Here is a 26,692-nt window from a genome sequence, read left to right on the forward strand (position 1 = left end):
TGATCTTATATAAATTTTAATGTTTGGATACGATTTTAGTATTTCGAATGCATGATTTTCTTTCATACTTCTATCTTGTTTAGAAATTAGTATTTGGGTCTATCTTCAAACTGTTTTAGAGGCTTAATTTGGCTCTCTAATTAAGTAAGTCTAGTGTTTGACTTTGAAATAATATGGTGTGGCTTTGAATGTTTGGCAAATAAAGGACTCTATTTAATAATTTACAAATAAAAATATTATTTTTATTTATAATATAATCAAAGTATTTAATTTATGAGCAATTCTATGGGAAATAAGAGAAAGAATAATTATATATAATATATATATATATATATATATATATATATATATAATGTATTAATTCCAATTTCCAAATGAGATCCACATCCAAACATACATTCGACCCGTTTACGCCCATTGTGGAGCGAACTCCTCTTCCACCCGTCGCTCACTTGCGGCGCTACGTGTTAGCATATACCGCCCTCTTCTTCCACCTCTCTCTCTCTCTCTCTCTCTCTCTCGATTCCACTCCTCACTCCAAAGGAAGGCATCTCCTCTTCCCTCTCTCTCTCTCTCTCTCTCTTGTGTCATTCCCCATGTCAAATGCGTTTCTTCGACTCCTCCGGCGGCACCGCCGAGCTCTCCTCCATCCTCCACCTCCAAGATCCAATCAAACCTTCGCGCCCTTAATTCGGAGGTGAGTCGCGTTCTTGACCTCTTATGCTTCATTGCATCTCATGTGGCGTTTCTTTATTTCTGTTTGTTTGGGGTAGTTATTCGACCGGATTCACGAGCGTCCACGGCGAGAGGCCGTCGGCGGAGTACGCGAAGCTGAGGAAGGAGTCGCTCGAGAGCGAGTTCGGGCACATACTCGGGGCCCGATCCAAGACGCTCTTCTCCTACAGCCGATTCGGGCCGTTCCTGGCGTTGTATAGGGCGGCGATCATATCTTTCCAGGTCGCTAAATTGACCGTGTGGCATTTCTTCGTGAAAGACATAGGGAAACGTGCAGAGAAGGTATTTGATTCATTGTCTCTTTGATAATTTTGTTCTACTATGATAATTTTTTATGCATGCATGTATGTTTATCAAATTTCAAATGCTATAAATTGCGCATGCTTGGAAGGGTTCTTTGGGTGAATCTTGGCTATGTTCATGTTGGGAGAAGGGAAGGAGGCATGCAAGGAAGTACTAGCAATTTACAATGGTGGTTCATTAGTGCCTCGATTGCTCGACCGATTTCCAGGATTTTGGCTCATATGGGGCAAAAGATGTGCAGGAAATTTTCTTTATTTGCTAACTCATTAAGCTTACTATCGGAAGGAATACAAGTTATAACCATGAGCTAGAATAAGACCCGAGACACCCTCTTGGTGTCCCTCTCAACATATGTTGTGGATACATAGTAAATATGTAGTAGGAACTTATTGCTGGTTGATTGCAATTTAGTTGGTAAGTCTCTTTCCTATATAGGAGGTTTATTGTAATTCTTTGAAGTTCTTGAACTGTCCTTAACCTTTTTTTTTTTTTTTTTTTTCTCTTCTTTCAGTTTCGGGAGACTTTGATTCGCTTGGGACCTTTTTATATCAAGGTAAGCTAAGATAGTATCATTAATATGAGATCAATATATGGCAAGTTAGTAATTGCAGGTTTGCAACTAAATGATTGTGCAAGTTCTGATCTTGGACTAGCATACTACTTCCTCAGACATAATTGGTTTTTATGTGTAACTACCTAAGTATGCAAATTGTCTTAGTGTATTCTTGCAATGATATTATATTTTCATTGTTTGCAGCTTGGGCAGGCACTGAGCACACGACCTGATATATTACCTAGTGCATATTGCCAAGAGCTTTCTAAGCTACAGGTACGCTTGTTGCACTCTCCAAAAATTTTCTGCACACATTAGCTGAGTGGTTTGCCCTTTCTTGGAAGAAAGTATTTGTTCAGTGGGATGCTTGAGATCCTTGTTTCTGGAAAACCAAATTAAGATGCGATCTAGATTAACTTGTAGCATATGAATCCAAATATTGCATTCAAGCTTTGCATCTATAAGATTTCATGCTACAAACTTTTTATGCTCACATTTCATGGTTTTAAGCTCTTTTTGACTCCTTTCAGTAAAATTTGTCTCAGTACTCTTTGATAGGATCACTGTGTTTTTCCTTGTATCTAAGTAACACTTTAAATGTAATGCCATGTTGGTGAGAATTGTTATAGGTTCATGTAAGAAAATTGACAATAGTAGTGAAGGGTTGTCGTGCCGGTTTCACGCAATGTGTAGGCACAGCTAGCAGTTGCTTGTTTAAAATAAAATAGGATATAGATCAGTTCTTATACTATCTCGCTTCCCCTCCTCCCACTTTTCCTGCATGTCTCATTTCACACACACCACTTTCTTCGATTTGCAACATTATTTGGACATAGAATTGACCAAATAATTAGCAATCAAGAAGCGTGCTCTTTGGCTTTTTTTGAGCCAAGGCATATATTTTAACTCCTACAGATAAAAAATTGCACTTATGGAGTTGTGGATACCGTCTTGCCTATTTCTAATCGCCTTGAAACTGAGGCCTAAATTTGTGGGCATGGCAAACCTATCTCTCACTAGTTTCTTCAAAGGATCTCATATTGTATTAAAGTTTGAAGAGTTGATTCTCTGCTATCTAATCCTGTTACAATGGTTGGAGTTTTTGATGTGGCCTAGGAATGAGAAAACATGCTGATACAAGGAAACATAAGGAAATACTTAGATCCACATAACCTCAATAAATCTCCCTTTTGCCTTAAGTATTTTTTCAATACTAGCATGACTAGACATATAGATAGATAGAAAGATAGAAAATAACTCATTAAATCATAGGGGAAAGAAGATCAAACGCACCTTTTATGGAGGGGAGAATAACTTATAGGACTTGTGGGAAAGAAGAAAACCCACCTAGATTTTACTGGATAAATAAAGCATGGAATCCACCATAAAACAGAAGAAGAGAAGGGGGAATAGAAAGGAAGGGGAGATATGCAAGAACAATATTTTTCAAATTTCCATGATTTTTTCTTCATTTTCAGGATTCCTGTCACCTCTATAAATAGAAACTAGGATGATTACATCAAATCACAACTTAAACTTATCAGAATCTTTCCTAATCTAATCTATAACTAAACTAGGACTCTTTAAACTCTAAATTCAACCAAATCCTATCAAAACTTGTCTAAAAACAAACTAGCAACCAAATCTTTAGGAGTTCTAACCAAACAGGACATTCTAAAAACAAATCTGAGTTTTAGCTAAAAAAATGTCCGAAAATAAAAATAATTGAAAATCTAACTCCCATCAGTTTTTCCATGCCTCAGCTGCTTCCATCCTTTCTATCTTTGATATATGTCATCTTCTCTCATGTAGTGGAAAATCTTGTACTTCTATCTAAGCAGGACTACTGTAGTAGTTTTTCTTTCAGTTCTATGGAAGTTCCTTTTGCTATTTCACATTACTTGTTTCTGAATATGATAGACATAAATGCCTTGTTTCAGCTTATTAGCTGATAACTTAATTGTGATGAGATATTTATTCTATAATTCAGTTGTAAATGATACTAAATTTGTTTAAGCTGCTCCAAGGATTTTTAATTGAGATTAAGCATCTTGAGATGACCATCCTAATCTCTCTCTGTCAGTGCTTCACTAACAACTAATCTTATTTAGGATCAAATACCACCATTTTCTACGCATGTTGCAATCAAGTCTATTGAATATCAGTTGGGTTCTCAAATTTCTCAAATATTTGCGGACATCTCCCCAAAACCCATTGCCGCAGCATCTTTGGGTCAAGTATATAAAGGTTAGAAATCTGTAATCATTGTCAAATATGTCAAGCTTATTGTGCTTGTATTCTCCTGACTGTAGGTTCTGTTGTCTTTGAGCAAATTTAAATATTTAACAAAGTTGGGTTCCCCAAGATAAAATGCACTCTTGATTTTTCAAGTCATGCAGCCCATCTACACACTGGAGAGCTCGTAGCTGTGAAGGTGCAGAGACCTGGTATGACACTATCGCTGACTCTTGATGCACTATTGTTTCATATGATTGGCGGCCAGTTGAAACGATTTGCTAAGGCTCGCAAAGATTTATTGGTAGCAGTCAATGAGATGGTGCGCTATTACCATTTAATTTCTTTTTTTTTATAGACATTATTCCCTATTTGTGTCTGCAATTTTTTGAATTGTAGTGTTCTATTCAAATTAGTTGTTCTTTTGTTCAGATAATGTCATGTTTCAGATCCTGGGATTTGCTGATCCCAGGTATTTAACTTGTAGGGAAGACAAACTGGACACATATCTGATACCATTATGTATCCACTTCAGCTTCCCTAAATGTGGATTCAGTAGTAGATGTTTAAGAGATGATAAAGCTTGTGCCTTTTTTGTATAATATGGATGTATAATGCCTATTGCTATCCATCCTGCCCATCTCTATTTCTTTTTGTACAAATCGAACCCATTACTATTATTAAATTATCTGGGAGAGGAATGAAAACATAAGGGATACACACACACACACACACACACACACACTCTACCACTCTGGTTCTATATATTGTTTGTTCTTTTTTAAGTATTTAAACTTATTAATATGATAACTGTTGAGATAAAGTATTTGAAATCAGTCACATGTAGATAACACTAACTGAACCCAGATCTGGATCTTCTTCAAGGCCTACAGACATATCTGTAACCTTGCTTATTCTTGGTTGTGAAGTCAGATAGCATAGTGCTCTACTAATTCTTGCCCCTAGTTGCTCTGTACTGAGTTATCCGAGTCATGTCAGGCTTTCTTTGATTTGGTAATCTTTAAGTAGATATTATTTATATTTAAGCAAAATAGTCTTGTCAAATATGATGTTTTTGGATCAAATTTTCTGCTTGCATTGATTGATTTAAGGACAACAATTTTCTTAATATTGAGGAAATTTAAATCATTTTGCACTAATCTAGAAAGAATGCAGAGGCTAATTTTTGTTGAGCATAACAAAGAAATGGTGTGACAAGTAAGAATTTTTCTTCTTGTTAGCAATGATATAAGGCCATCCATGCTAAGTTTGCAGATCCTCAGTGATTGTTGCCTTAACCTTACCAGTTATGGAAATCTGGCCCCTTTTATCTCATGTAGGTTTAGATTTTTCACCTCTATAGTCTATTTCTTTCAGAGAGCCTGTGATAGGATTTTTCACCTGCATGATTACCTTTGATCATGGATATTGGATATTTTTGTGGTTGCTTTGTCATAAGTTCCAGTATTCTTAATTTTCTTCGCTATTCTCCGTTTGTTGTGGTTGCTCTTATACTAATTTTTAGGATAAACAGGTCAGGCACATGTTTGATGAAATTGATTATATCCTAGAGGCCGAAAATGCTGAAAGATTCGCTTCTCTCTACTCTTGTTCTACTAGTGAGTTCTCTTAGATTTTATACTGACTTATGAATTTTCTAGCATCTAATATTTGTGAGCTTCATTTTATTTGATATCAATATAATTACTACATATTGATAATTTTTTTTGGAAAACCTGTTTACTTATGCAGTTTAAAGTTTGAACTTCTATCTTAACTTGATTATGATTGGCAATATTCTTTCAAAGTTGTGCTATGTGAGTTATAATGGTTTATACTTTGGATACTGATTTATTTTTCTAAGCTTAGGAAGGAAATATGGAGGGCGTCACTTGGTGTGACAGTAAAGCTTGTCCTTTGCTTCTAAGACGTCATGGGTTTAAGTCTTTGAAACAGCCTCCTCAGAAATGAGGGTAAGACTGTGTACATCTCCGCTCCTAGACACATGTAGATAGGAATCTCATGCATTGAGACACCCTTTTTCAAGGAAGGCAATATCAACTACTTATCACTTGAAAAAAAACATCATATATGGCATGGAAGTGTCTACAACACCTTTTTTGTTGTTCTTTTATCATTGCATGCTGTCCTTGCATGCTTGACGGTCAATAAGAGTTTCTAAGCATTTGAGTTTATTTAAGAAATTCTTTTCATGCTGTATTTTCTTTATCTATTTACAGTTGTAATATTTATAAGTTTGACCTTTTCTTGCTTTATACTTTGTTAAAATTCTTTATTAGGTAATAACAAGAATGAACAAGATATATATTACTCAAGTTTTTCCAAATTTAAATAATAGCATATGCAGCAAGGCTAAACCTATATCTTGAATTAAGTGTTGTACATGTCCATGAGATGACTGTGTTCAGGTTTAATTGATAGGCTCCAGTGATGTGCAATCTAAAAGTGCACCAGCCGTCAAAGTTCCAAAGATATATTGGAACTTTACACGTAAAGCCGTGCTGACAATGGAATGGATAGATGGGATCAAACTAACAGATGCAGATCGACTCAATGAAGCCCGTCTGAATCGGAAAAAATTGATTGACGAGGTATTTTATACAATATTTCTGCTTCTCTCTTCAGAAAGTGGCTACTTAGGTATGTTGTCATGATGCATTTTGTTTTAATAATAATCCATTTTGGGTCCGTTCCCTCTGTCTATTCTCCTTCGAGTTGTCTAGTATTGTGCTGATCGCTTTATGCATTAATACGATCAGCTTTGTTAAATGGTTTTCAATGATATTTCTTTCTTATAGACATCTCAGGAGCCTTACCATTATGGATGCATGAACTTCATTTTTGATTAATTCCTTGCTTCATATAGTTTCTTTACTTTCATGTGTCCAATGTAGCGAAGTTCAGGCATCAAGCTTCACAGCCTGGAAGTTAATTCTGTTATTGTATTAAGACTGAAAATACTAAAACAGATTACCTAATGTGGTCGTGTTTATAGAGCGAGCACTATTATCTTTAAGAATTGAACTATTTCTTATAACTTCCTTTTTTGTGTAGTCCTCTATCAGATATTTCCTTACTTGCCAGCCACTAATGAACTTGCTTTTTGTTCTTGATGCCTTATTTCCTGAGATTGTAAAACCTGTCTCCTGAATAGCTCTATACTTGTTAATGGGTGTGGGTGGTTGCAGTTGATCAAGTGGTGTTACTATGGGGAGGTCAATAGTTTGAGGCATTGCTGATATGTACATACTTTTCCTCAGGGACTTTATTGCTCATTGAGGCAACTTCTTGAAGAGGGATTCTTCCATGCTGATCCGCACCCTGGAAATCTTGTTGTTACTGATGATGGTTCTCTTGCATACTTTGACTTTGGTATGATGGGAGATATACCCCGTCATTACCGCATAGGGCTTATCCAAGTGGTTAGCTCTTTTTGCACTATTATGCATTGCAGGAATGATCTTTTGAAATGTGTTTTTGCCATAATTTTGAGTTGCATTCTATTGTTGGGTGAAAGTTACTATGATTGTCTATAATCTAGAGAGTATGACCTATATGCAGATTGTTATGTTTGTAAATATGTAGCTATTTTCATTTATATATTCAACAATGCATGGGTAGAAAATATTGCAATAGCTTTATCATTGTGACGTGGCGTTTTAACTCTAGCAACTTCTGGTAGGTGACTTCGGAGGGAAATTAAGTTGAAGATTTCCTTTTTAGTTGATAAGATCCAAAAATGGCAAAAGAACCATCCAAATCATTTATAGGTTTCACTAAAAAGTTTAAATGCTCTGTTTAGGCTTGTTTTTTTGTCACCAAGGTTACAAAATGAGCCAAGCTTAAATATCAAGCAAGGCCAAGTCTGTAACAAAGTCAAAGCTTGGAGGTTAAATTAAGGGCAAGTTTCAAATTATCCCTTTTGGTTATGTTCAATATCAAACTGTTCTAAAAATGTGAAATCGTTAACTTTTCTCTCTTGTGATTTAGACTAATGTGAAACTGTTAATTTTTTCACCAAACCTAACAGGGAATGTATAAATTATCATAATACCCCTATAATCATAATAATCTCATTGTTTAAGTATGAATCTTTTACCATCTTTCTAAAATGATTGAAAATTTCCATACCATGATCATATATTCAAAGGGAGGTATGTTGTAATAGTTAGATAATAACTAATTTTTGAGACTTATAATGTTAGGGAAAGATAGAAGAGGTTGAAAATGAATTTGTTTAAATTTGAACAACAAGATGCGGAGAGTAAATTTAATGAAAGGAGGACAATTATAATATTTTAATATTTATTATGGTGGGGAAAAAAACTCTAATAATTTTTAAAAAAATTGCGCTTTTTATGTTAATTTTGGATAGAAAAGTTAACAATTTACATTAGAAGACAAACTAATACAAATGAAAGTTTAAGGGGTAATTTACTAATTTAATTTTAGACAAAAAAGGGGATGGGGGCAAATTTGTAATTTCCCTTAAATTAAATATAGAGCTTAGCTATTAATAAAAGCTCATGAACTCTGAATTATTTATATTCAATAGACCAAGCTCGAACATGATTCCTGAAATTTTGCTCTCCTTTAGTTTGTTTACTATTCATCAGGCCTATTTTATTCAGTTATTTGCCTTTCTCCCTTCTGTATCCAAAGCATAGTAGATTGGAGATATAGATTTTAGGTGCCAAGTATTTTTGGTGGGTTAGCTATATACTCTGAGCTGATCCTCTCATAAACCTGGGCTCCATCTGACCATTTTTACCTAAGGGAAGTCATATAGGTCTCAGAAGTATAAGAGTTGGGGACTCAGGTTTGCTTGCAGGTAGGAGATGCTTAGGGGTGGGTGAGGCTAAGGAGTGAGATGGTGGAATGCGAAGAATAATCACCACATGGGCGAACTCCCTAGAATTCTACGAGATGTTATGGTTGTGACAAAATGTTCATCTACCTAAACTAACCCAATTTTGTAAAGAAAACAGATTTGCTTCTTATGATCTGCATCATCTGCTTATGTCCTACATTATTTCATGATAGTAGTTAATCAATATCAGATCTTGGCTTTTGATTCACAGGCAACTAAATTTCATCATCATTTATTTCAGCTTGTTCATTTTGTAAATCGTGACTCGTTGGGCTTAGCCAACGATTTCCATTCACTGGGATTTATTCCTGATGGAACTGATATTCAGTTGGTTGCAAATGCTTTACATGCATCCTTTGGTGACGGAAGTAGACAATCAAATGACTTTCAGGTTTGTTTTTTCTTTAATCAAATTATGTTCCGCCTGTTGATTGTTATTTCTTTGTTGAATAATCATTAGTTTAAGAAGTTATTTCATGGCTGCGATAGAATGAAAGAATATTGAGTAATAATAAGCACTAGCCAACTTGGGTGTCGAATAATAAGAAGTTATTTCACGCCTGTTGATTGTTAGGACAGGCAGTTGGTGTGTTGAAACACGGAACCACAAAGTTTGAGTGGTTTTACTGCTGTCCATCTCCACTGCCTTAGAGACTTGGCTGTCATATCACCAAGAAAATACTTTAACATTAAACCGCTTTTTAAGACACTAAGCATTTTATTAGTTGCTTAAAGTCTAAGCATATAAATAGTACTTTGCTGCCCCTAGAAAGGGGTGAGTATAAAACATTTTAAATTATGTCTTAAAAAAAGCTTAAAGTTTAAATTGTTTTATACACAACTTAATATCTTTAGGGAAAAAAAGCCCATATATTGGTCCATATAAGAAAGGTATGCTATAGTCAAAATAAAATTTGTATAAATAACACACTCGGTTTCTGATTTTTGTTTTCTATATTTTTCCAACTTTGCCTCATTAAATAGTGAAGAGAGAGAATCCTCTTATGCATTTAATGTAGTTTAAGTGTTTAACTTTATAGTAAATTATACTGTTTTGTCAGTTTGCCTTAGGAAGACACACAATATTAAATGTTTACTCTTTCTGCGAACTAGTCTGACTTCTTTCTAAAATATACTATTATAGTATTATGTCACTGTTACCGCTGGAAAATGCGTGTAGTAGTAAATATTAACTAACTAATACATATTTAGAGTTACGTAGATTAACTACGACTTACACCAGTACAAACTAGGAAATGAGTAAAGTAACTACAAAATTCATAAAAACACAAGTGTTCAATAACTACAAATTACATATTTAAATTGTACAAGTGTTCAATAACTGTGAATTATGTGATAAAACTGTGAATTTCATAAATATACAAATTTTCAATTACTGTGAATTACGTAATAAACTGCATAAATATTACTACGAACCATTTCTAGATCATCGGATCTAAGAAGATATGGATTAGTTGTTAAGTTTCTAGAATTATTTATTTGTCTATACTTTAAGAGTATTCATCTTTCTAATCTCATCTCTATTATTTTTGGCGAACTATTAGGCATTGTTTGAAGTAAATTCGTACTATGTATTAGTGATAGATGAAATGGGTTTTCAAAAGTTTGAATATGGTAGTATCGCTCTCATTCCTTATTTTCTTCTTTTCTGACTGTAATTCACAGTTATTTTACACAATTTACAATTATTTTTAAGCAATTCATAGTTATATTTACGCAATTCGCAGTATTTGTATGTAATTCGTAGTTATTTTACACAATTCTTTCTTCCTTGTGTTGCTAATGTTTAACTGCGAAAGTGAAAAAACTGTGAAATTCATAAATAGAACTGTGAAATACATAAGTAAAACTACGAATTACGTAAATATAAATGCTAATTGCATAAATATAATTGTGAATTATGTAAAAATACTTGAAGTACTCTTAAGGAAAAGAAGGAGGAGAAGGAGCGAGAGATATTATTCTATTCAAACTTTTGAATACTCATTTTATCATTACTAATACCTAGTATGAATTTACTTCAAATAATGCCTGTATATTTGCACAAAATAGTAGGAATGAGATTAGAAAGATGAATACTTTTAAGATAGAGACAAATAAATAATTCTAGAAACTTGATTGTAGGTTTAGTGTTATCTTATAAATTCATAGTTATTGAACACTTTTGGAAAACATTTTTATTTAGTTCTTAGGAGATACCTAATTTTTTTCGCCTAGAATAATATCTAATCCTTCCAAACTTAGAGGAATTTCTATCTATAAATTAGAATTTAAAGTCCTGTCTACTTATAAAGGTAGGAGTTTAGGATGGTAGCAATGAAATGAAAAAGAAAAGTAGGGGAGTGGATTATAGAGTTATATAACATTAAGAGAAGAAAAGAAAAAGAAGTAAGAGATGAAAGAAGAAGAAGAATAAGGTTACACATTTTTTTATTCATATCTAATCAGTGTTTAATGAGGCATCAAGTGGCAGAAGGACAAACATGTAAGGAAAAAATAAAAAATGCCTGACTAGCAAGGGAAAACCAAAACGGGCTCAAATAACAAAAACAAAAGCCATGTGTTTTTTTTTTTTTTTCATGCAAATAACCCATAGTCAGATTCTTTTGTTTGGTCAAAAAGAGGTTGGAATTTTGATATCTTCAGTTGTGTTAGTTGAACCATAGCATGTAAGTTCATTTTGCATTCTAGTGATAATCATGAAAAGTGGGATTGTTCTGGGTTGTTTATTGATGTGTTCAGTAAAATACCCCACTTGTTTCTCCCAACTATTTGAATTTATTTGGTAATCAGGGTATTTCAGTTCACAAGATGTGTCAATTGCTTAATAAGCATTCCCCTTTTTAATTTTAGAGATGGGTTGTAAAAGAAACAAGAGATAAGTTAGAGAGATTTGGAGTTGATTTTGAGGAATTCACAGTAGAACCATATTGGTGTGCTTAAGTAACTGTCTGGGATAGTTGGGTTTAGATCCCTGCTGCTTAAAACCTGATAACCGGGATCGTCCAAACAACCAACTGGTCCATATTATCATTGAAAGTAGCATGTTAATAATATGATGGGCAAGATGACAGGCACCAACACTATATTGAATATAGTATGACAAGGAGATTCTCAAAGTTAGGCGGGAGAATAGATGTAAAATATTGGATAAAAGACCTGTCACTATATCTAATAGTCTTTTTCTCTTGGTATTCAAATATCAATGTTAAGACAGGGCTTTATGTGGGTGTATAATGAAGGGATATGTTGACTGCTTAATAAAAATACTAATGACTTTTCTAACATTCAAGAAAGGAGTGGAAATATTGAAAATGCAAGAATTTTCATTTTCCTGTGCTTTCTGAGTTACAAAATCCTGAAAGTTAGTTAATAGTAGCAGTATGAGTCAGCGCCCGGTCATTGTGGCTCCAGGTTTTGTTTTTTCCAGTACATAATCAACATCATATGGATACAAGCAAGAGAAAATGGATTCAGTCACGTACAATATCTTTTCTACACAGTTGATTTATAATCAAAACAAGTATTTTTTTCAATATCTCTAAGTTCCTTCTGCATCTTATTGCAGGGAATAATGTTTCAGCTTTATGATGTCATGTATGAGTTTAACTTCTCTCTGCCCCCTGATTATGCACTGGTGATAAGAGCACTAGGATCTTTGGAAGGCACTGCAAAAGCATTGGATCCTGATTTCAAAGTTGTTGAGAGTGCATATCCTTATGTCATTGGGAGGCTTCTTGCAGACCCAAACCCTGATATGAGAAAAATACTGCGGGAGCTACTTATACGAAACAATGGCTCCATAAGATGGAATAGACTTGAACGACTGGTGTGTATTTCGTCTCCTTTTGCACCAGTATATAATCTTTCTTTTAGCCCCTCTCCGTTCTCTCTGAACTCTTTTATTTTATTGCATTTTCTTGATATTAATTTCACAGACACAGTTAATTGGAGTATTTACTATTTACATTACATTCATTGCTTGTTCAAGCTAAGGTTTTCAGGCCGACACATCTTGTGCTGGCAAGGTCCCACATGAGAATTACAGTATTGCTGCAGAACATTAACTTGCCACTATCTGCAGTCTCCCACGGTTCTTGTCGCCATTGATACTGCCACTTTTGTTGGCATGGTTGTGCATAGTTTGATAAATAGTTGCATGAACTTAATCTCTCTTAAGTCTCAGAAAGTCTTGGAGGTCAGAAAGTGGCTGAGAGCTGAAGGGTATTGGTGAGTGCCTGACCAGGGAACTCAAATTTTGTGGTGTGGGTCCTGTTTTTTACCATCCTTTTGTATCCTTTTTGGTTGTGAAACTATATTGGTGGCTGGGTATGGCCCCACTTCCACTATTATCAATAGTAGATAATAATTGATGATGCGAGGTTGCATACTTTCTAGTGAAATATTTATATAGCTTGAAGTGCGTCTAAGTGATAGGTGCCCAAGCAGTCAAGTCAATCTGACCAAAAATCAGTAAATGATAATTTATTGTAGCATAAGGTCCAGGGTCGCAGTCTAGGAGGTCAAGCAGCTCAACTGCCTAAAGTAGTAACTCATATAGGAACCTTTTTACGATGCTCTCCATGAGCCAAATATTGGGAGCCCTGTAAGTATTAGAAGCTTGAGAGCCCTTCAAGAATTAGAAGAGATTCTGGGTAAAAGTCCTCGAAGAATTCACAAACCTTGAAAAAATCCTTCTTTCCTTCGATAGTTGGCAATGTTGGACTTCAAGAGGCTGAGACATTTGATTACACCCTGCCTAAGCCCTTTTCCTCACATTTTGTTGCAAAAGTCACGCACCTTGTATGTCTATCTATGTATATATATACACACACATTATATTAGAAAGATATAGCTCCTTCTGTAGATCATATGCCCTCTATTTTCTTCTTCCCAGTAACGTCCTTCACAAAAATCAGCTGGAAATATCTGATATACGTCAATTATTTTATTTGTATATGGTATTCTCTAGTTCTGATGAAGTAAAATACTTCCAGGTAGCAGCTATTTCAGAACAATCGACAGAATCAGCAAATGAATTTGTGGACGACTCTGGTATGAAGAATACTGACACCCAAGAATGGAAGTCATTTGACATGCGCTCTGTGGTTGCTGCTACTGAAGATCTGCTTCGTTTCATTCTATCAGAGAAAGGTTGGAGGGTGCGGGTTTTTCTTGTTCAGGACATCGTGAAAGCTTCAGATGCCTTCCTGCAAGAAGAAGCTCTCCCATGTATCTTTGACAAGCAAGAAATTATGGAAAGATCTTCTGAGGTCTGTTGAAAGCTTCCTTGACCTTTTTTCTTATAAGAAGCCTACTTTGGATACTGAACTGAATGGTTATATAGCGATTAAAATTATAGGCTTATCTCAATTAGTGCATGTATAGTGAAAATGTTGTTCGTACTGCTATTTATTATTTGCTTTATGATCAAATGATTTATTATGTTCTTATTATTTCATGTGGCAGAGAAGTGCAGTGATCAGAAGATTAGTGAACGGGTTTCGCTCCTTACGAAGAGCTTTTAGTTTGGCCCCAGAGGTATGGACTGCAATGTTGATACGGACCTCTCTGAAACAAGAGTTCCATAAATTTCTTTTTGACATATTGTCAGCCTTGGCAAGCCATTCCCGTTATAAAATACCAGAAACATTTTGGCTTTGTATGTCGAGATTTATCCACTATTTGGAAAAGCAGGATGGAGTGCAAGATTCATGATTTAATTAATCATTCATTTTTTTCTATAGCTCCTAACCCAACTATTCTCTGGTGGCAAGCAAATGGTAAAAACAAAAACCGGGATTTGGCTTGGGATTTTATGATCAGGAAGTCGTTTGTCCATAACTAGTGTTATGGAGATCTCATCTTAAAGTAGTCTGAAAATTCTGTTGCTGAGGCGATGTTCGTGAGCCTGATCAACTCATGTTGACTCTAGAGGTTTTTGAATTTTTTATTTTGCCAAGTTGGTAGGTATTATTATCTCAAGGAAAGAATTGAAGATCTTATTACTGATTTATAAGAAGCAAGTCCCAGTTTTTGTTTCTTGTTGCCAATTTAGCTGGAAAGCAAGATGGGAATTACAGGGAAAGCATGATGGAAGGTGCCATGTACCCCAAGTTTGCATTGCATTTCAAGTTACTCGATTTTTGTTGGAAGAAGAAGCTTCTCAATGATCAACAAATTTACTGGGCACGGCTTGCTCCTGTCTCGGTCAAAATCTTTTGTAAGAAATCTCTCAAAGTTACGTGCTAATTTCAACTGTAGCCAAAAAGAAAACCTCTCAAAGTTAAACTTACTAGCTTAGCTTTATGTGTCCATGTAAGTGGCTGAGTGCAGAAATTAGCACAGAATATGGTTCTTTATGATAGCAATCAATTTTAAGAGTTCGTTAACTTAATTAATGAGCATATTTTGTGTGTGTGTGTGTATATACATCTAGAAATTCTCTTATTTGTAGAATATCCTTCTAAATATTACATTTCTTTTATCGGGTGGGTGGGTGGGGTTGGATCATGGTAAGGATGGACACAGACGGACTTTTATGAGTTATTCGTGTTCTAAATAAATACTTTAGTGTTTTATAAATAATTTATTTATTTATTATTATAAATAGGTTATTAAGATGATAAATAAATAATTCGGATCATAAACGGACTATTAATATGTGTTGCGGGTTGTTTGGATCATATTAATGATCGAATTAGGCAGATTGATTTGTTTACTATTCAAACCTAATTAGATTAAATTTAAACTTATTTTATCGAGTGGGTCGGGTGGATTTTTACCGTTACAAGGACGTAATCGAACTCGGGTTCAAAAGTTTGGTCCATTTGAAATGCACATAATCGGGGTAACATCCGGCCCAAAGTATCTGAATCTGATACGCAGCGGGAGGAGGTCAGGAGGGAGACGAGGACTACCGACTGCTACTTCGATCTTTCCTCCTAATCCCCCTTCCAGATCGGTGGAGGCGACAGCGATGGCAGTCTTTGGGAGGCGGATCGGTATGGCGGCGGTGGCCCTCGTGGCGGTAGCGGCAGCTTCTCTCTTTGCTTCCTCATCTGAGGCGGCCAACAAGGTCTCCTTCGTCAAGAAGACCGTCTCCTCCCACGACATCGTCATCTTCTCCAAATCCTATTGTCCGTACGTTCTCTTTCTCTCTCTCTCTCTCTCTATGGGTTTTAGTCGGTCAAGTAGATCTATGCTGATTTAGTGGTGTATTAGAAATTGTTTTTTTTTTTTGTTTTTTTTGCTGTTGATACTCGACATCGGATTCGGAATGATGTTCTGGTAGTTTAATTAATTGATTTTAATTCAGGTCATGTGCTTTTGCAACTCGTATTTATGACTTCTTGGAGGGGTTGCATGTATCAGAGTAGGAAATCACTGGAAAGATTAAATGAAGTTTGTGATGTAAGCCGTGGGCTTAATTTGATATGAAATTAGGTAATTTGTTGAGTAAAATACTAAAATGGTAGAAATGGAGATGTTTTGGAGCTTTATGTGGTTCTTTTGAAGTGGGCTATTGTTTATAGACAAGAATGGTTTATCTGCAACTTTAAATGCTTGTATAATTAGTTTGTTCCTTGTACTTTGTCAATTCATAGCTAATCCATCCCTGTGCTATTTTTTGTCAATTCGTCAGCTAATCTTCCTTTGTAACATTCACTAGAAAAAGCTACTGTGATTGAACAGGTATTGTAAAAGAGCAAAAGCTGTTTTCAAAGAATTGAACAAAGAGCCATATGTTGTGGAGCTAGACAAGAGAGGTTTGTTTATTACGGAATTACGTTATTTTTTTTTATCCCCTGCATATTTTCATGTTTTATTTGCTCTTTCGCTTAATTTTCTATTTGTAAGTGTATCAACTTTCAAGGAGTAAGTTGCTTAAGTTTCGAGACAAATGATGTGATCGTTATATACTACAATACTTTTCCTCGTTTTGCAGATCCTTACTAGTTAGGTCATTATAAAAGGAAAATCATATGGGTCTTAAGAAATCCTGATACTTCATGTAGTAAATACTAAATAAGTAATAGAAAAGTATATGATTGTTCTAATACTTATTTCTACAAACCTAAGATAGAGCTGTAGTACCTGCCTCAAGCCTTTTCAACGTTCTTGATTGTTGCAGCTCTGGTATATTGGTTGTTGCTTGGGGGTTTGCATCAGAGCCAGTCTACTATCTTATATGTTTAGTTATATCTTGTTGTACTGAATGGCCTAATGTAGGTCTCTATGTTGCGGGGATAGGGAGGAGAGGACAAAAAGGTAAAAATCACTTGTGGACTATCATGGTTCAGCTAGCAGGTTACCATCTATGATAATCCAAGTGAAAATTGTTCTCAATACCTTATCACAGGTTTCTTTGCAGGCTCAAACAATATTATCTGAATTCTGAAACCTGCCGTTGTGGCATCTTGTGTGTCTTATAACATGGACGACTAATTGAACTAGGACTTAAAGAAACCCTAAAATAGAAGTCGGGACCCTGAAACTTTAGAGTAAGTTGCACTTTTTTATGGAGAAGCTTGGGGGCTATACCGCCCGTTGTTCTAAGATTTTACTTTATTGCGTATTTAGTCGAGAAATCTTACCAGTAGAATCAACTGTTAGATTAACTTCTCCAGATGATTCTTTTGTGTTAGATATTGATTTACTCTTCATCAGAAGGTGATTCTGATATCAAAGTAATCTTCTCAAATCTGGCTATTAACTGTTAAGTTTCTAGTGGACTCAGAATTATGTTATAGAGACTTAATACACGTATGGAGTTTTCCTAAGTAGAGTGACCTGCCCTCCTAATATAAAGGGTCTATATATTTAAAGAGTGGCCTGAAAATTATCTGGCTTAAGCTTTTCCTTCTCTTGTGTAGATTTAATGCTCTCGTCCATTTGTATTGCAGAGGATGGTTGGGACATTCAAGATGCCTTGTCTGAAGTTGTTGGAAGGCGTACGGTCCCCCAAGTTTTCATCCATGGAAAGCACTTGGGTGGCTCTGATGGTAACCCAGCTGCTACCCCTCCCGATTTATTTTTTGTGAAAGGTATTCTCTTCAGTTTTCTTACTAACTTTTGTTTTTTATTGGATGACAGATACCGTCGAAGCATACACAAGTGGCGAACTTTCGAAACTTCTGAATATTGATCCAAAAGATGATCTCTAAATAGTTGCAAAATAGTAACCTCTCTGATGATCAGGAAGAATATTTAGAAATTTGATCTTATTTAAGTGAACTGACTCGACATCAAATTCCATATTCTGCAGAAACTTTATCAATAAAAGAAGTTAAAGATTTGTCGGAATTAAGGTGATGGTTTTGGATAGATATGAGGTTCTAGAGTAATCATTGTTCCTATATAATTTCTCTTCATGATGTGCATTGCATTGTGCAGTATTGGTTTTCCATGAGTGATCTTTATCTCCAAGCTTGTCTGTTCCCCTATGTTTGGGAAAAGAGATGGTTAGAAACTGAAGGGTAATTTATCCATCACTTCCAGTTCGCACAATGCTGGATATCTTGTGATATTCAAATATTAAAGCCATTTTATCAAGAACAGTACAGAGGTAGGCCTCAATCAAGATAAACCAGTTTCTTACTCTCAAATCATCAATGCAAAGTTATTCATGACTGATAAAATTAAGAGTACTTTTTTACAGTATTGCCACTGAAAACTTTTAAGATATTTTAATTGCGATTATATTTTTTAAGATATCAAAAGTTAATAAAGTTGAGTGTAAAAATCTTGCATTAAAAATAAATTTATTGTACTATGATATTGAATTAATTTTTTAAAAGTTTACAGTGGCAATTATGTAAACATCCCCATAATGAATAATTGATGAGGATAAAAGCTTTGATTGATTTCAAGGTTTCTAGACAATATCATGCCATTCCAACAGAGACCAAATCATTTATATGGATGATTGACTTACAAAAGATGGCAGAATATTGCACTATAGAACACTATAATTTGGCCAATTCTTCAACAAAAACACAGCCTCGTATGCATCCAGCAAATGGATTTTGTAACTTAACGTGTGAATCCCAGATAGAGGAGATTAGAGCTGCATCGATAAGAATACCAGAACAATAGATGAACCCAACCAAGTACACAACCCTACCATCCTGCTCTCCAGGAACGTGGTGTTTGCTCTAAAACAAGGGTGGCATAAATCATCTCATTCCATGAATCTGGAACTCCAGGAAGACACCAATGGCTGCAATCCTGCCGCCGTTTAGAAACCTTCTGACCCCGTGTCATGTTCTTACCATAAACTGAAGGATGAGCATCCTTACGGAAGTTGGTCAGCTTTGTCACGTTTAACAGAACCACTGGGAAATGCATTTCATGAATAACTTCCTCCACTATTCTCATTTTTAAAGGATAGCTATCAAGTAAAGCTCCACTGGTAATAGGACTAGTCTCCCCATTGCATGAGCCACCGGAGTCCCAGTCTCCACCTCTGATTAAAGAGGTCAAATTAGAGCTAATTTTGAGTCGCTAGTTTCCAGGAAATATGCCTATATTAGTATAAGAGGAATAGGAGAAATATATCGGCACCTGAAATGTGCGGTAGAGTATCCACGGTAAAAGACCAAACTTTTAGTAGGATCCACGTTTTTGTCTATCCACCTCCCCCAAGTTTTCATGGCTCTCCTATAAGCTTCAACTGCATCAAACTTCTGATAAAGAACATCACCTTCTTGATAGTAATTCTTCCTGAAAAATCAAAGCGATTTAGTATCGTGTCGTATTCGTCCAAAGGCTGCAAAATAATCAGCTACATGATACAACCAATGATAATTAAAGAAAAAAGAGAAAGGAAATGGCAAAAGCAAATAATCACATTTACCCCCTTGCTGTCTTTCCATGCGTCCACCAATGACCAGTGTTAAAGATCAGAATGTCAGCTTTCTTCCACCTATTGGCAGACTTGTCAATGCGATCTATTGAAAGAGTTGGGTTTGAGTTACCCTGTCGATTGATACGAGTCCCTTCTCGAACAAGAAAATGGGAGCGGACAAACTCTACTGTACAGTTGTAGTCCTGCACTTCAAACAAATAACTGATGAATTTTTGTCCAATCCCAAATTAATGCTGCATCTAACAATAAAAGCATGTCACTTATCAGATTTTTTGAAGTTTTTCTTGTGAATTTGTTAAAACCAAGACACATTTACACCCATGTATAAGAACTAATTAAAGTTGAAGTTTGTTTTACAAGATGATAGAATGGATGGCTTGAAGAAACTAACTAATGCAATAGATATGCACATCTAGTTCCCGGCTCCAGATATATAAACATTAATGTCCAAATAAGAAAAGAAAGCTTGGGGGGGGTAATTGCAGCTCAATACTAGATAATGGGGAACTTTGTTGCTATAATATTTTACAACTAGCTATAGCATTGTGATGTTTACTTGCCGACAAGGAAGTTCAATAATATATGAGTCAGTTTTAAAATATCTTCTTGGTGCAGCAAGGCAAGGCAAAGTTTATGAATTGTTTATCTTACCACAAACTTGAACACGAAGTAGCCACGTCCTTTGGTTATCTTATACCCTCGTGTCTCATACATCTTAGACTTATCAGGCAACGCTTCATGTAGAAGACACAACATTGATTCAAACTGATTCCTATTCATTGAATCCCCAACAAGCATCAACCTTTTACCTCTTAGTCGCTCCAAAAAGTCTGTTGCATTAAATCTATGAATCAAGTCAGGGGGCATTAAAGATAGTGATCCTTGATGTAAGTGATAAAAACATAATTGTGTTGGATTGAGATAAATTGGATGAAACAACTTATATGAGGAATTCAAGGTGCTAGTTTGCAGCAGAGAAAATAATGATATTGAAGAACCAACATAAGGAGATGTAAGATTAATTCAGAACAGGAAGAGATCAAAGCTTTCAATGAGACAAGAAATCTTTCTATTCTTATAGATCTATAACAAAATTATCTGCTAGTAAGCATGAGAACTGCTACTTGCAGTACAAAGTAACAGTACTTTCTTTTCAATTGGCTAAATGATCCAATCCACTAGTCAGGAATATATGCTAAACAAAAGTAGAATATATTAACAAATGAATCTTAGACCTTAGCTTGAAAAGGAAGAGGCAATATCAATAGTTTCACGCATACCATATTTCTAGCAGGTCCCAAAATTTTCTTTCTTGATCTTAGTAAATTTATCTCCTCCATGCCTATGATACAGAAACAAGTTGCCTCAAGCTTTCTTTTAAATAGTGTTACCGGAAGGAGTCAGCATTGCTGCCTAGGATAAGTTGCAAACTTGCAACATTTAAACTGTACTTGCAACATTCAAACTGAAAGCACCTAACCACTATGTTGGGTGGAACATTTTTTCGTATTAAGTGGACTTGTGTATTTACTTGTCATATTTCATTGGCTTGGCAGGAAGTTGAATAAGCATAAGAAAGTTGCAACTAGTAAACATATTACTTAGTATTTCTCTACCCTGCTTTCTGACAAACTAATCCTGAAAAGAAGGCCCGAAACTCTAATCAAGTGAAGTAATTGCTCACATGAAGGAAGAAGTGATTGCATTACTTTACACAATTAAGATTAGATATAATATAAGATAACAATTTTCAGAAACACCTGTATATAGGCATACTAACGTTTGGTATTTAAATTAAATGAAAAACTATCTGAATGTTCGCCATCCTGATACATTTACAATTCTTGAACTTGTTGAAAAAAACTTTTTCACGATTCGAGATATATATCTATATAATGTATAGTTTTTCTTGTCGACATGATCACCGATATTCAAGCTTTTCCAACAAATCTTAAGTCAGATAAAGCATAACTCGAATATGGTGACACTCCTTATTGAATTGGGAAAATCAGATCTCAACCTGATGTCAACCTCAGTTATCTACTATGATGCAGTTTAGGCTTATCCAATCAACCTATCAAAGTTCATCCAAAAGAAGAAAGAGTTTAGTCGAAAGAAAAAACTGATAGCTCTTGATTTGGAAAATCAACACTATCTTGAGGTAGAAGTGAGCCAATGATGGTACCAGAAGATAGTACCATATCTTCTATACTTGTCATTGATCTCCAAAATTAAAAATTTTAGTTTACTATTATGTTGAGCCCATTTATTCCTCCAAGCATTCTTTAATACCCCTGATCTATAGTCCTTGATCCCCTTCCAAAGCTTCTTTTTTTTCCCCATGCTATACATTTCAGTAGTGCCAATTAGGCTGCTTAATATTTTCTAGTGCATCTGACAGCCCTTCCAGTTATGCCCCCAATAACCCAGCGCCAAACCCCACAAGATGGCAATGTAAACTAATCATTTAAGAAATGCGACATTCTAACTACCAAAACCTTTGTCAGATACTTCTCAAGTCTACCACTTGTCCATCTCCTAGAATACCGCACGAGATTAAAGAAAGATCGAACAAGAGGACAAAATTAGGGCACCGAACTATATCTACCTCGGCAGGTGGCAATCTCGAGGCTCCCATCGCCAATGGAGGTACTCGGAATCGCCTCTCCCGTTCCCCTGGCACTCGAATGCCTCGTCCACGTATGGGCACGACGCCGCCTGGTAAAGCGGGTATCTCGCGTGATCCCCCTCGTCCCTGACCCACTTCCCGTCGTAAAGGTCGCAACTTTTTCTCTCCTCCGGCTCCGGAGGCGGCGATGGAGGCGGAAGCAACATCGCGGGAGAGGGTGGTGATGGAGGCGGAAGCAACATCGCTGGAGAGGGTGGCGTAGGAGGAGGGAGAACGGAGACGTCGGAGAAGAGGGCGAAGTGAGAGGAGAGAGATGATATGGCGGGGGAGAGGAGGAGGAGGAGGAGGAGGAGAAGGGAGGAGAAGAGGACGACGACGAGGAAAGCGCGGGAGTTGTTGTGGCGGGAAAGGAGGAGTGGTAAGGAGAGCGCCATTGGAGGGGCAGAGAGAGAGAGAGAGAGAGGAGAGAAGGAGGTGACGGGATCCGGAAGCGGGTTTCAAAATTAGATTAGATTGAAATTAGTTCGAACGTAAACCGAAAATATCAAATATAAATATATTTGAATTCATTATATTAAATTTAAACCTATTTTAAAATCAAATTTGATTCATTTAATCGATATCGAGCCGATTTGAATATTTTGACAGCCCTTCTTCAGTCATTGGAGAGGACATCGAGTTTCTACGACGTGTACTGGAAGTAAAGGATATTAGAAGGAACTCGTCGTAAGACTTTAAAATAAAATTAGAGAAATGGTTGACCTCCTTGCCTCCAATAATATTTTTTAATTAATATTTGCATATTATTTTAGTTTAAAATATTATATAAAAAATAATAATACAAATATATCTGATATCCAATATGTATATATAACTGTATAGAAGTTTCTAGAGCGATGCATTGCATAATAAGACTGGTTTAAGACTTAAAAAGACACCATATGCTTAAACTAATCAATACTCTAATTAGTGAGAGAACAACCTAATCAAGAGCCAAGTAAAAGATCCTATGAACATTATATGCCACTTCTCGACTGACAATATAAAAATAGACCTTCTACTTAGCCTCATTTGTGTTTTATCTTTGTCGATGTAGTTGTAGCTAGTGGTAATAGTTTCAACCAAAATTCCGATAGTGACATAGAGGTTGTCACGCTTTCTATGGATAAGGTATCGGTGTGCGGTTTTCGATCGAAGAATGAGTAGGTTCTTTGGAGAGTTAAGCATGGATATGAAGCTTGCTCCAGGGAACTCATGACCTATAAGATGATCCTATTTTCGATTTTTGTTCGGTATCACTAAACTATCCTAAACACTCTATTTGAATATATATTAATTTAACAGATATAGAATTATTTCGGTCACTTTCTTAGTTTCTCTATCTCTTGTTTGATCTAACCATGGATTTCTACACCTACCCCATTTTATGGAATCCTCTCAACAATATTATTTGTTATATATGCAACACATTGGAGTGTTTTCTTCTTCTTCTTCTTTTCTTTGCATAATTGTCAAATTCTGCTTAAAACTTTTCAATATTACAATTCCCGCTAATTTTAAAAATAAAAAAGTTTATCGTTAATGCTTTATAAGGTATAAATATAATTAACCCTATATATTACGAGCCCACGAGATCAAGATATAAGAAAGAAATTATGCAAACTCTTTGCGCATCTTAACGGATGTAATAAAAGGAAATATCTGATGATTTTATTAGAGAACAATACATGAACTCCATCCAACCAAGAATATAGGATGATACTCCTATAAGAGTGTTTAAGAATGTTAGAGGCATAATTAATCTATGAGAATCTACACCACCTCTCGGATGTCGGCGACTGAGAGACCGAGAGGTGGCCTTGTGAAGATCAACTAAACTAAGGCGTCGTTTAGCAAACACTTGGTTGTGATCTATAGGCTCTTCTTGCTCAGCAAACTCTTCTTCATCTAATGACAGTATTGGATGTAGTAAGAGCTGAGATCACCATGAATTCAACTTTGTCTTCCTCGAGAGTCTATCGATGTTTGTGGAAAAGGAGAAGAAAGGAGTAGTCGTTCAAATTCCGATCGAGCAGTCGAGGAGGATCTACTATTATTAATCCGGACGCAACATAGTGAATATGGAGTGAGAGAACATGTCTACTTTGATTATTAAATCGATCATGTTCGTGTCTATTGGCAAAAAAATTTTAACCCATTTATTATCCGACCAATTCGTCAACTTGTTTATGACATGATAAATCTATTTATGATATGAAAAATGATTATTACCCTAATCTATTTATGACACCCAAAAATCTATTTAAAACCGGTATAACATGTTTAATAAATGAGTTATATTTAGATTTATTACCCAAACCCATCTAACAACTTTATGATCCAACTCATTGATTAATTTATGACATAATAACCCAATTATGCCCCCCAATAACTCATTTATCATCTGATTAACTTGTTTATATTTATAACATAAAAATACTCTTTCTAATATAAATAAATCTATTTATAACCGGAATAATTTAAAAATTAAATAATTTGTCACATGTTTATGACTCATATAACTTGTTTAATAAACAAGTTGTGTTTGCATTAACCCTATTCAATTGTTGCCCAAACAAGCCTCTTTGTAGGGGTGCCAAAATAAACGAGCCACTCAAGCTTGGCTTGGGGTCAGCTCGGCTCGGCGTAAGAGTCGAACTTTTATAAATTTATGGTCTGGAATTGAATTCGAGCCCTAAGTCGACTCACTCATACTCAGCTCAAAAATTTATTTATTTATTATACATATAACCATTAGACAAATCTTTGATCCAAAAGATAGGCTCGACTTAAATATAGCCTAATTTTAGGTTAATGCTTAGGTCATTCAGACTCAACTAGAGTTTACCTCAAAAATAGATTTGATTCGGGCTCGGACTTGGCTCAAGCTTAGCTTGACTCGAGCTAAGTGGAGCCCAAAAAACAGAAAAAGAGAAAGAATATAGGCTCAACAACAATAATAAATTCAAAACATGAGAAGGGTTTGCAATGAATTTCTCCAAAAATATTAATTACATTCAACTACTAAAATCTAATATCGTCATTCAAAGGGTTACTCCCTACTTTGTCTAATCTTCGTATAGCGAGACCAAGACAACACTTGCAATTCCCTGCTCCCTTTTTACTACTTTTCCGACAAATTGGCGGTCGACTCGCGCCGACATTTTATAACCTTTTGACTGTCCTTACGCATCTCTCTCGAGTCTTGACGGCGATTTAAAGTAAATACAATGCATAAAAGTCACCGTGACACCCACTTCCACACCCAAAAATCTATATCTATATCTATTTCTTTCTTCTTCTTTTTTTTTTCATTTTCACCTTATACTTTCGTGGTTTTATGTTTCACACCCTCTTTTCGGTATTTACATTTTGATCCTCATATTTTATATATATGAACTAATTATTGCCTATTTCCCGTATAGTCCCCCTCGTTTTATTTTTATTTGACACATACGAACACTCTTTATTATAAAAAAAAACCTCATTAGTATCTATTTTGTTATGTGAGTATCACACGATTAATTTTAGAGATCAATTTACTAGAAGATTAATATAACGTAAAAGAAAAATTGATAAAAAGTTTATATGAAAATGAGCAATAATTCAAAGAATCTTAGTATAATTATCTCTTAACAAATTTTACATTAAACTATTAGGAAATAAATATCTCTTCGTATATATGTAAAAATATTGAAAAAAATTATGGTGTGAGTAATAAAAAATAAAATAAAAATACAAGGTGTGAATCATAAATTCATGAAACTGTAGGGTGTGCGATGTAATTTTTCGATATTTTCTCGTCCGCTCCCTCCTAGGCGTTTCGGATCCGTTACCGCCTCCCGGAGGGCGACACGCGGACCGTTCATTCCATCAGCGATCCCGCACGAATCTTAACGCAGTTGGGACATCGTGCCCAAGTGACAGCGAAAGCCGCGAGAAAGCCGTATGTTTACCAGAACGGACCAATTAAGATCCTACACGCACCGGTTGGAGAGCCACCACGATTGACCCCAACCGAATAGCTCGGGCGGTCCCACGAGAGCCAGCCAATGACGCAGAAGAGAGGTCCGGGGTTTCGGTTATCGGGTCCACTAATAGGTCTCTTCGGTTCGGATCTGAAGCATTCGCTGGCCACGTGAGAGCTGCCTCTGCCGTCGGGATCGTTTCCCGCTTCCCGCACAGCCGCTCGTGCTGTCGCCCAACGTGTAGCGCACCAACTTCGTTCTCAACTAATGATTTACTAACACGTGTCACAGAAAGGCGGTTCGCCGTTCACACCTTACAGCGAAACCATGCCGAGAAACTCTTACCGCGTTAACATAGGATTGTTGAGCAATAACTAGCAAGTAAAAGGACCAAATCGCAAAAGTAGCGAGAAAGTTTGCACCACCTACCTGTCATCTTTCCAGCCCA

The 26,692-nt window shown here is 35.8% G+C and overlaps 3 protein-coding genes across 4 annotated transcripts; 2 read left to right on the plus strand and 1 right to left on the minus strand.

Moving 5' to 3' along the window:
- Positions 1–454: 454 nt before the first annotated feature.
- On the plus strand, positions 455–15,135 carry LOC140767211 (uncharacterized). Of its 2 annotated transcripts, XM_073107046.1 has the most exons (14): positions 455–697; positions 774–1,017; positions 1,550–1,591; positions 1,796–1,867; positions 3,703–3,838; positions 3,991–4,148; positions 5,361–5,445; positions 6,269–6,438; positions 7,108–7,269; positions 8,959–9,108; positions 12,307–12,567; positions 13,736–13,793; positions 13,887–14,011; positions 14,208–15,135. In XM_073107046.1, the coding sequence occupies exons 1-14, from the start codon at positions 597–599 to the stop codon at positions 14,454–14,456; spliced, it is 2,013 nt and encodes a 670-aa protein (XP_072963147.1). In that variant the 5' UTR covers positions 455–596; the 3' UTR covers positions 14,457–15,135. The 2 variants fall into 2 exon arrangements, with proteins under 2 accessions (XP_072963147.1, XP_072963146.1); XM_073107045.1 differs by having other exon boundaries at positions 458–697; positions 13,736–14,011.
- A 442-nt stretch (positions 15,136–15,577) lies between these two features.
- LOC140767212 (glutaredoxin-C8) lies at positions 15,578–18,044 on the plus strand. Its single transcript, XM_073107047.1, has 4 exons — positions 15,578–15,881; positions 16,434–16,507; positions 17,645–17,743; positions 17,835–18,044. Exons 1-4 carry the CDS (start codon positions 15,718–15,720, stop codon positions 17,903–17,905), a joined length of 408 nt encoding a protein of 135 aa, XP_072963148.1. The 5' UTR covers positions 15,578–15,717; the 3' UTR covers positions 17,906–18,044.
- Positions 18,045–18,503: 459 nt separating this feature from the next.
- On the minus strand, positions 18,504–22,738 carry LOC140767285 (protein trichome birefringence-like 5). The gene is made up of 5 exons (XM_073107135.1): positions 22,217–22,738; positions 20,260–20,452; positions 19,597–19,790; positions 19,305–19,463; positions 18,504–19,206 (listed from the first exon to the last, which is right to left on the minus strand). Exons 1-5 carry the CDS (start codon positions 22,669–22,671, stop codon positions 18,861–18,863), a joined length of 1,347 nt encoding a protein of 448 aa, XP_072963236.1. The 5' UTR covers positions 22,672–22,738; the 3' UTR covers positions 18,504–18,860.
- Positions 22,739–26,692: the final 3,954 nt, after the last annotated feature.

Source organism: Typha angustifolia, chromosome 9, assembly GCF_048772165.1.
Source record: "Typha angustifolia cultivar Huaian chromosome 9, ASM4877216v1, whole genome shotgun sequence".
In the NCBI taxonomy this organism is placed as follows: Eukaryota; Viridiplantae; Streptophyta; class Magnoliopsida; order Poales; family Typhaceae; genus Typha; species Typha angustifolia.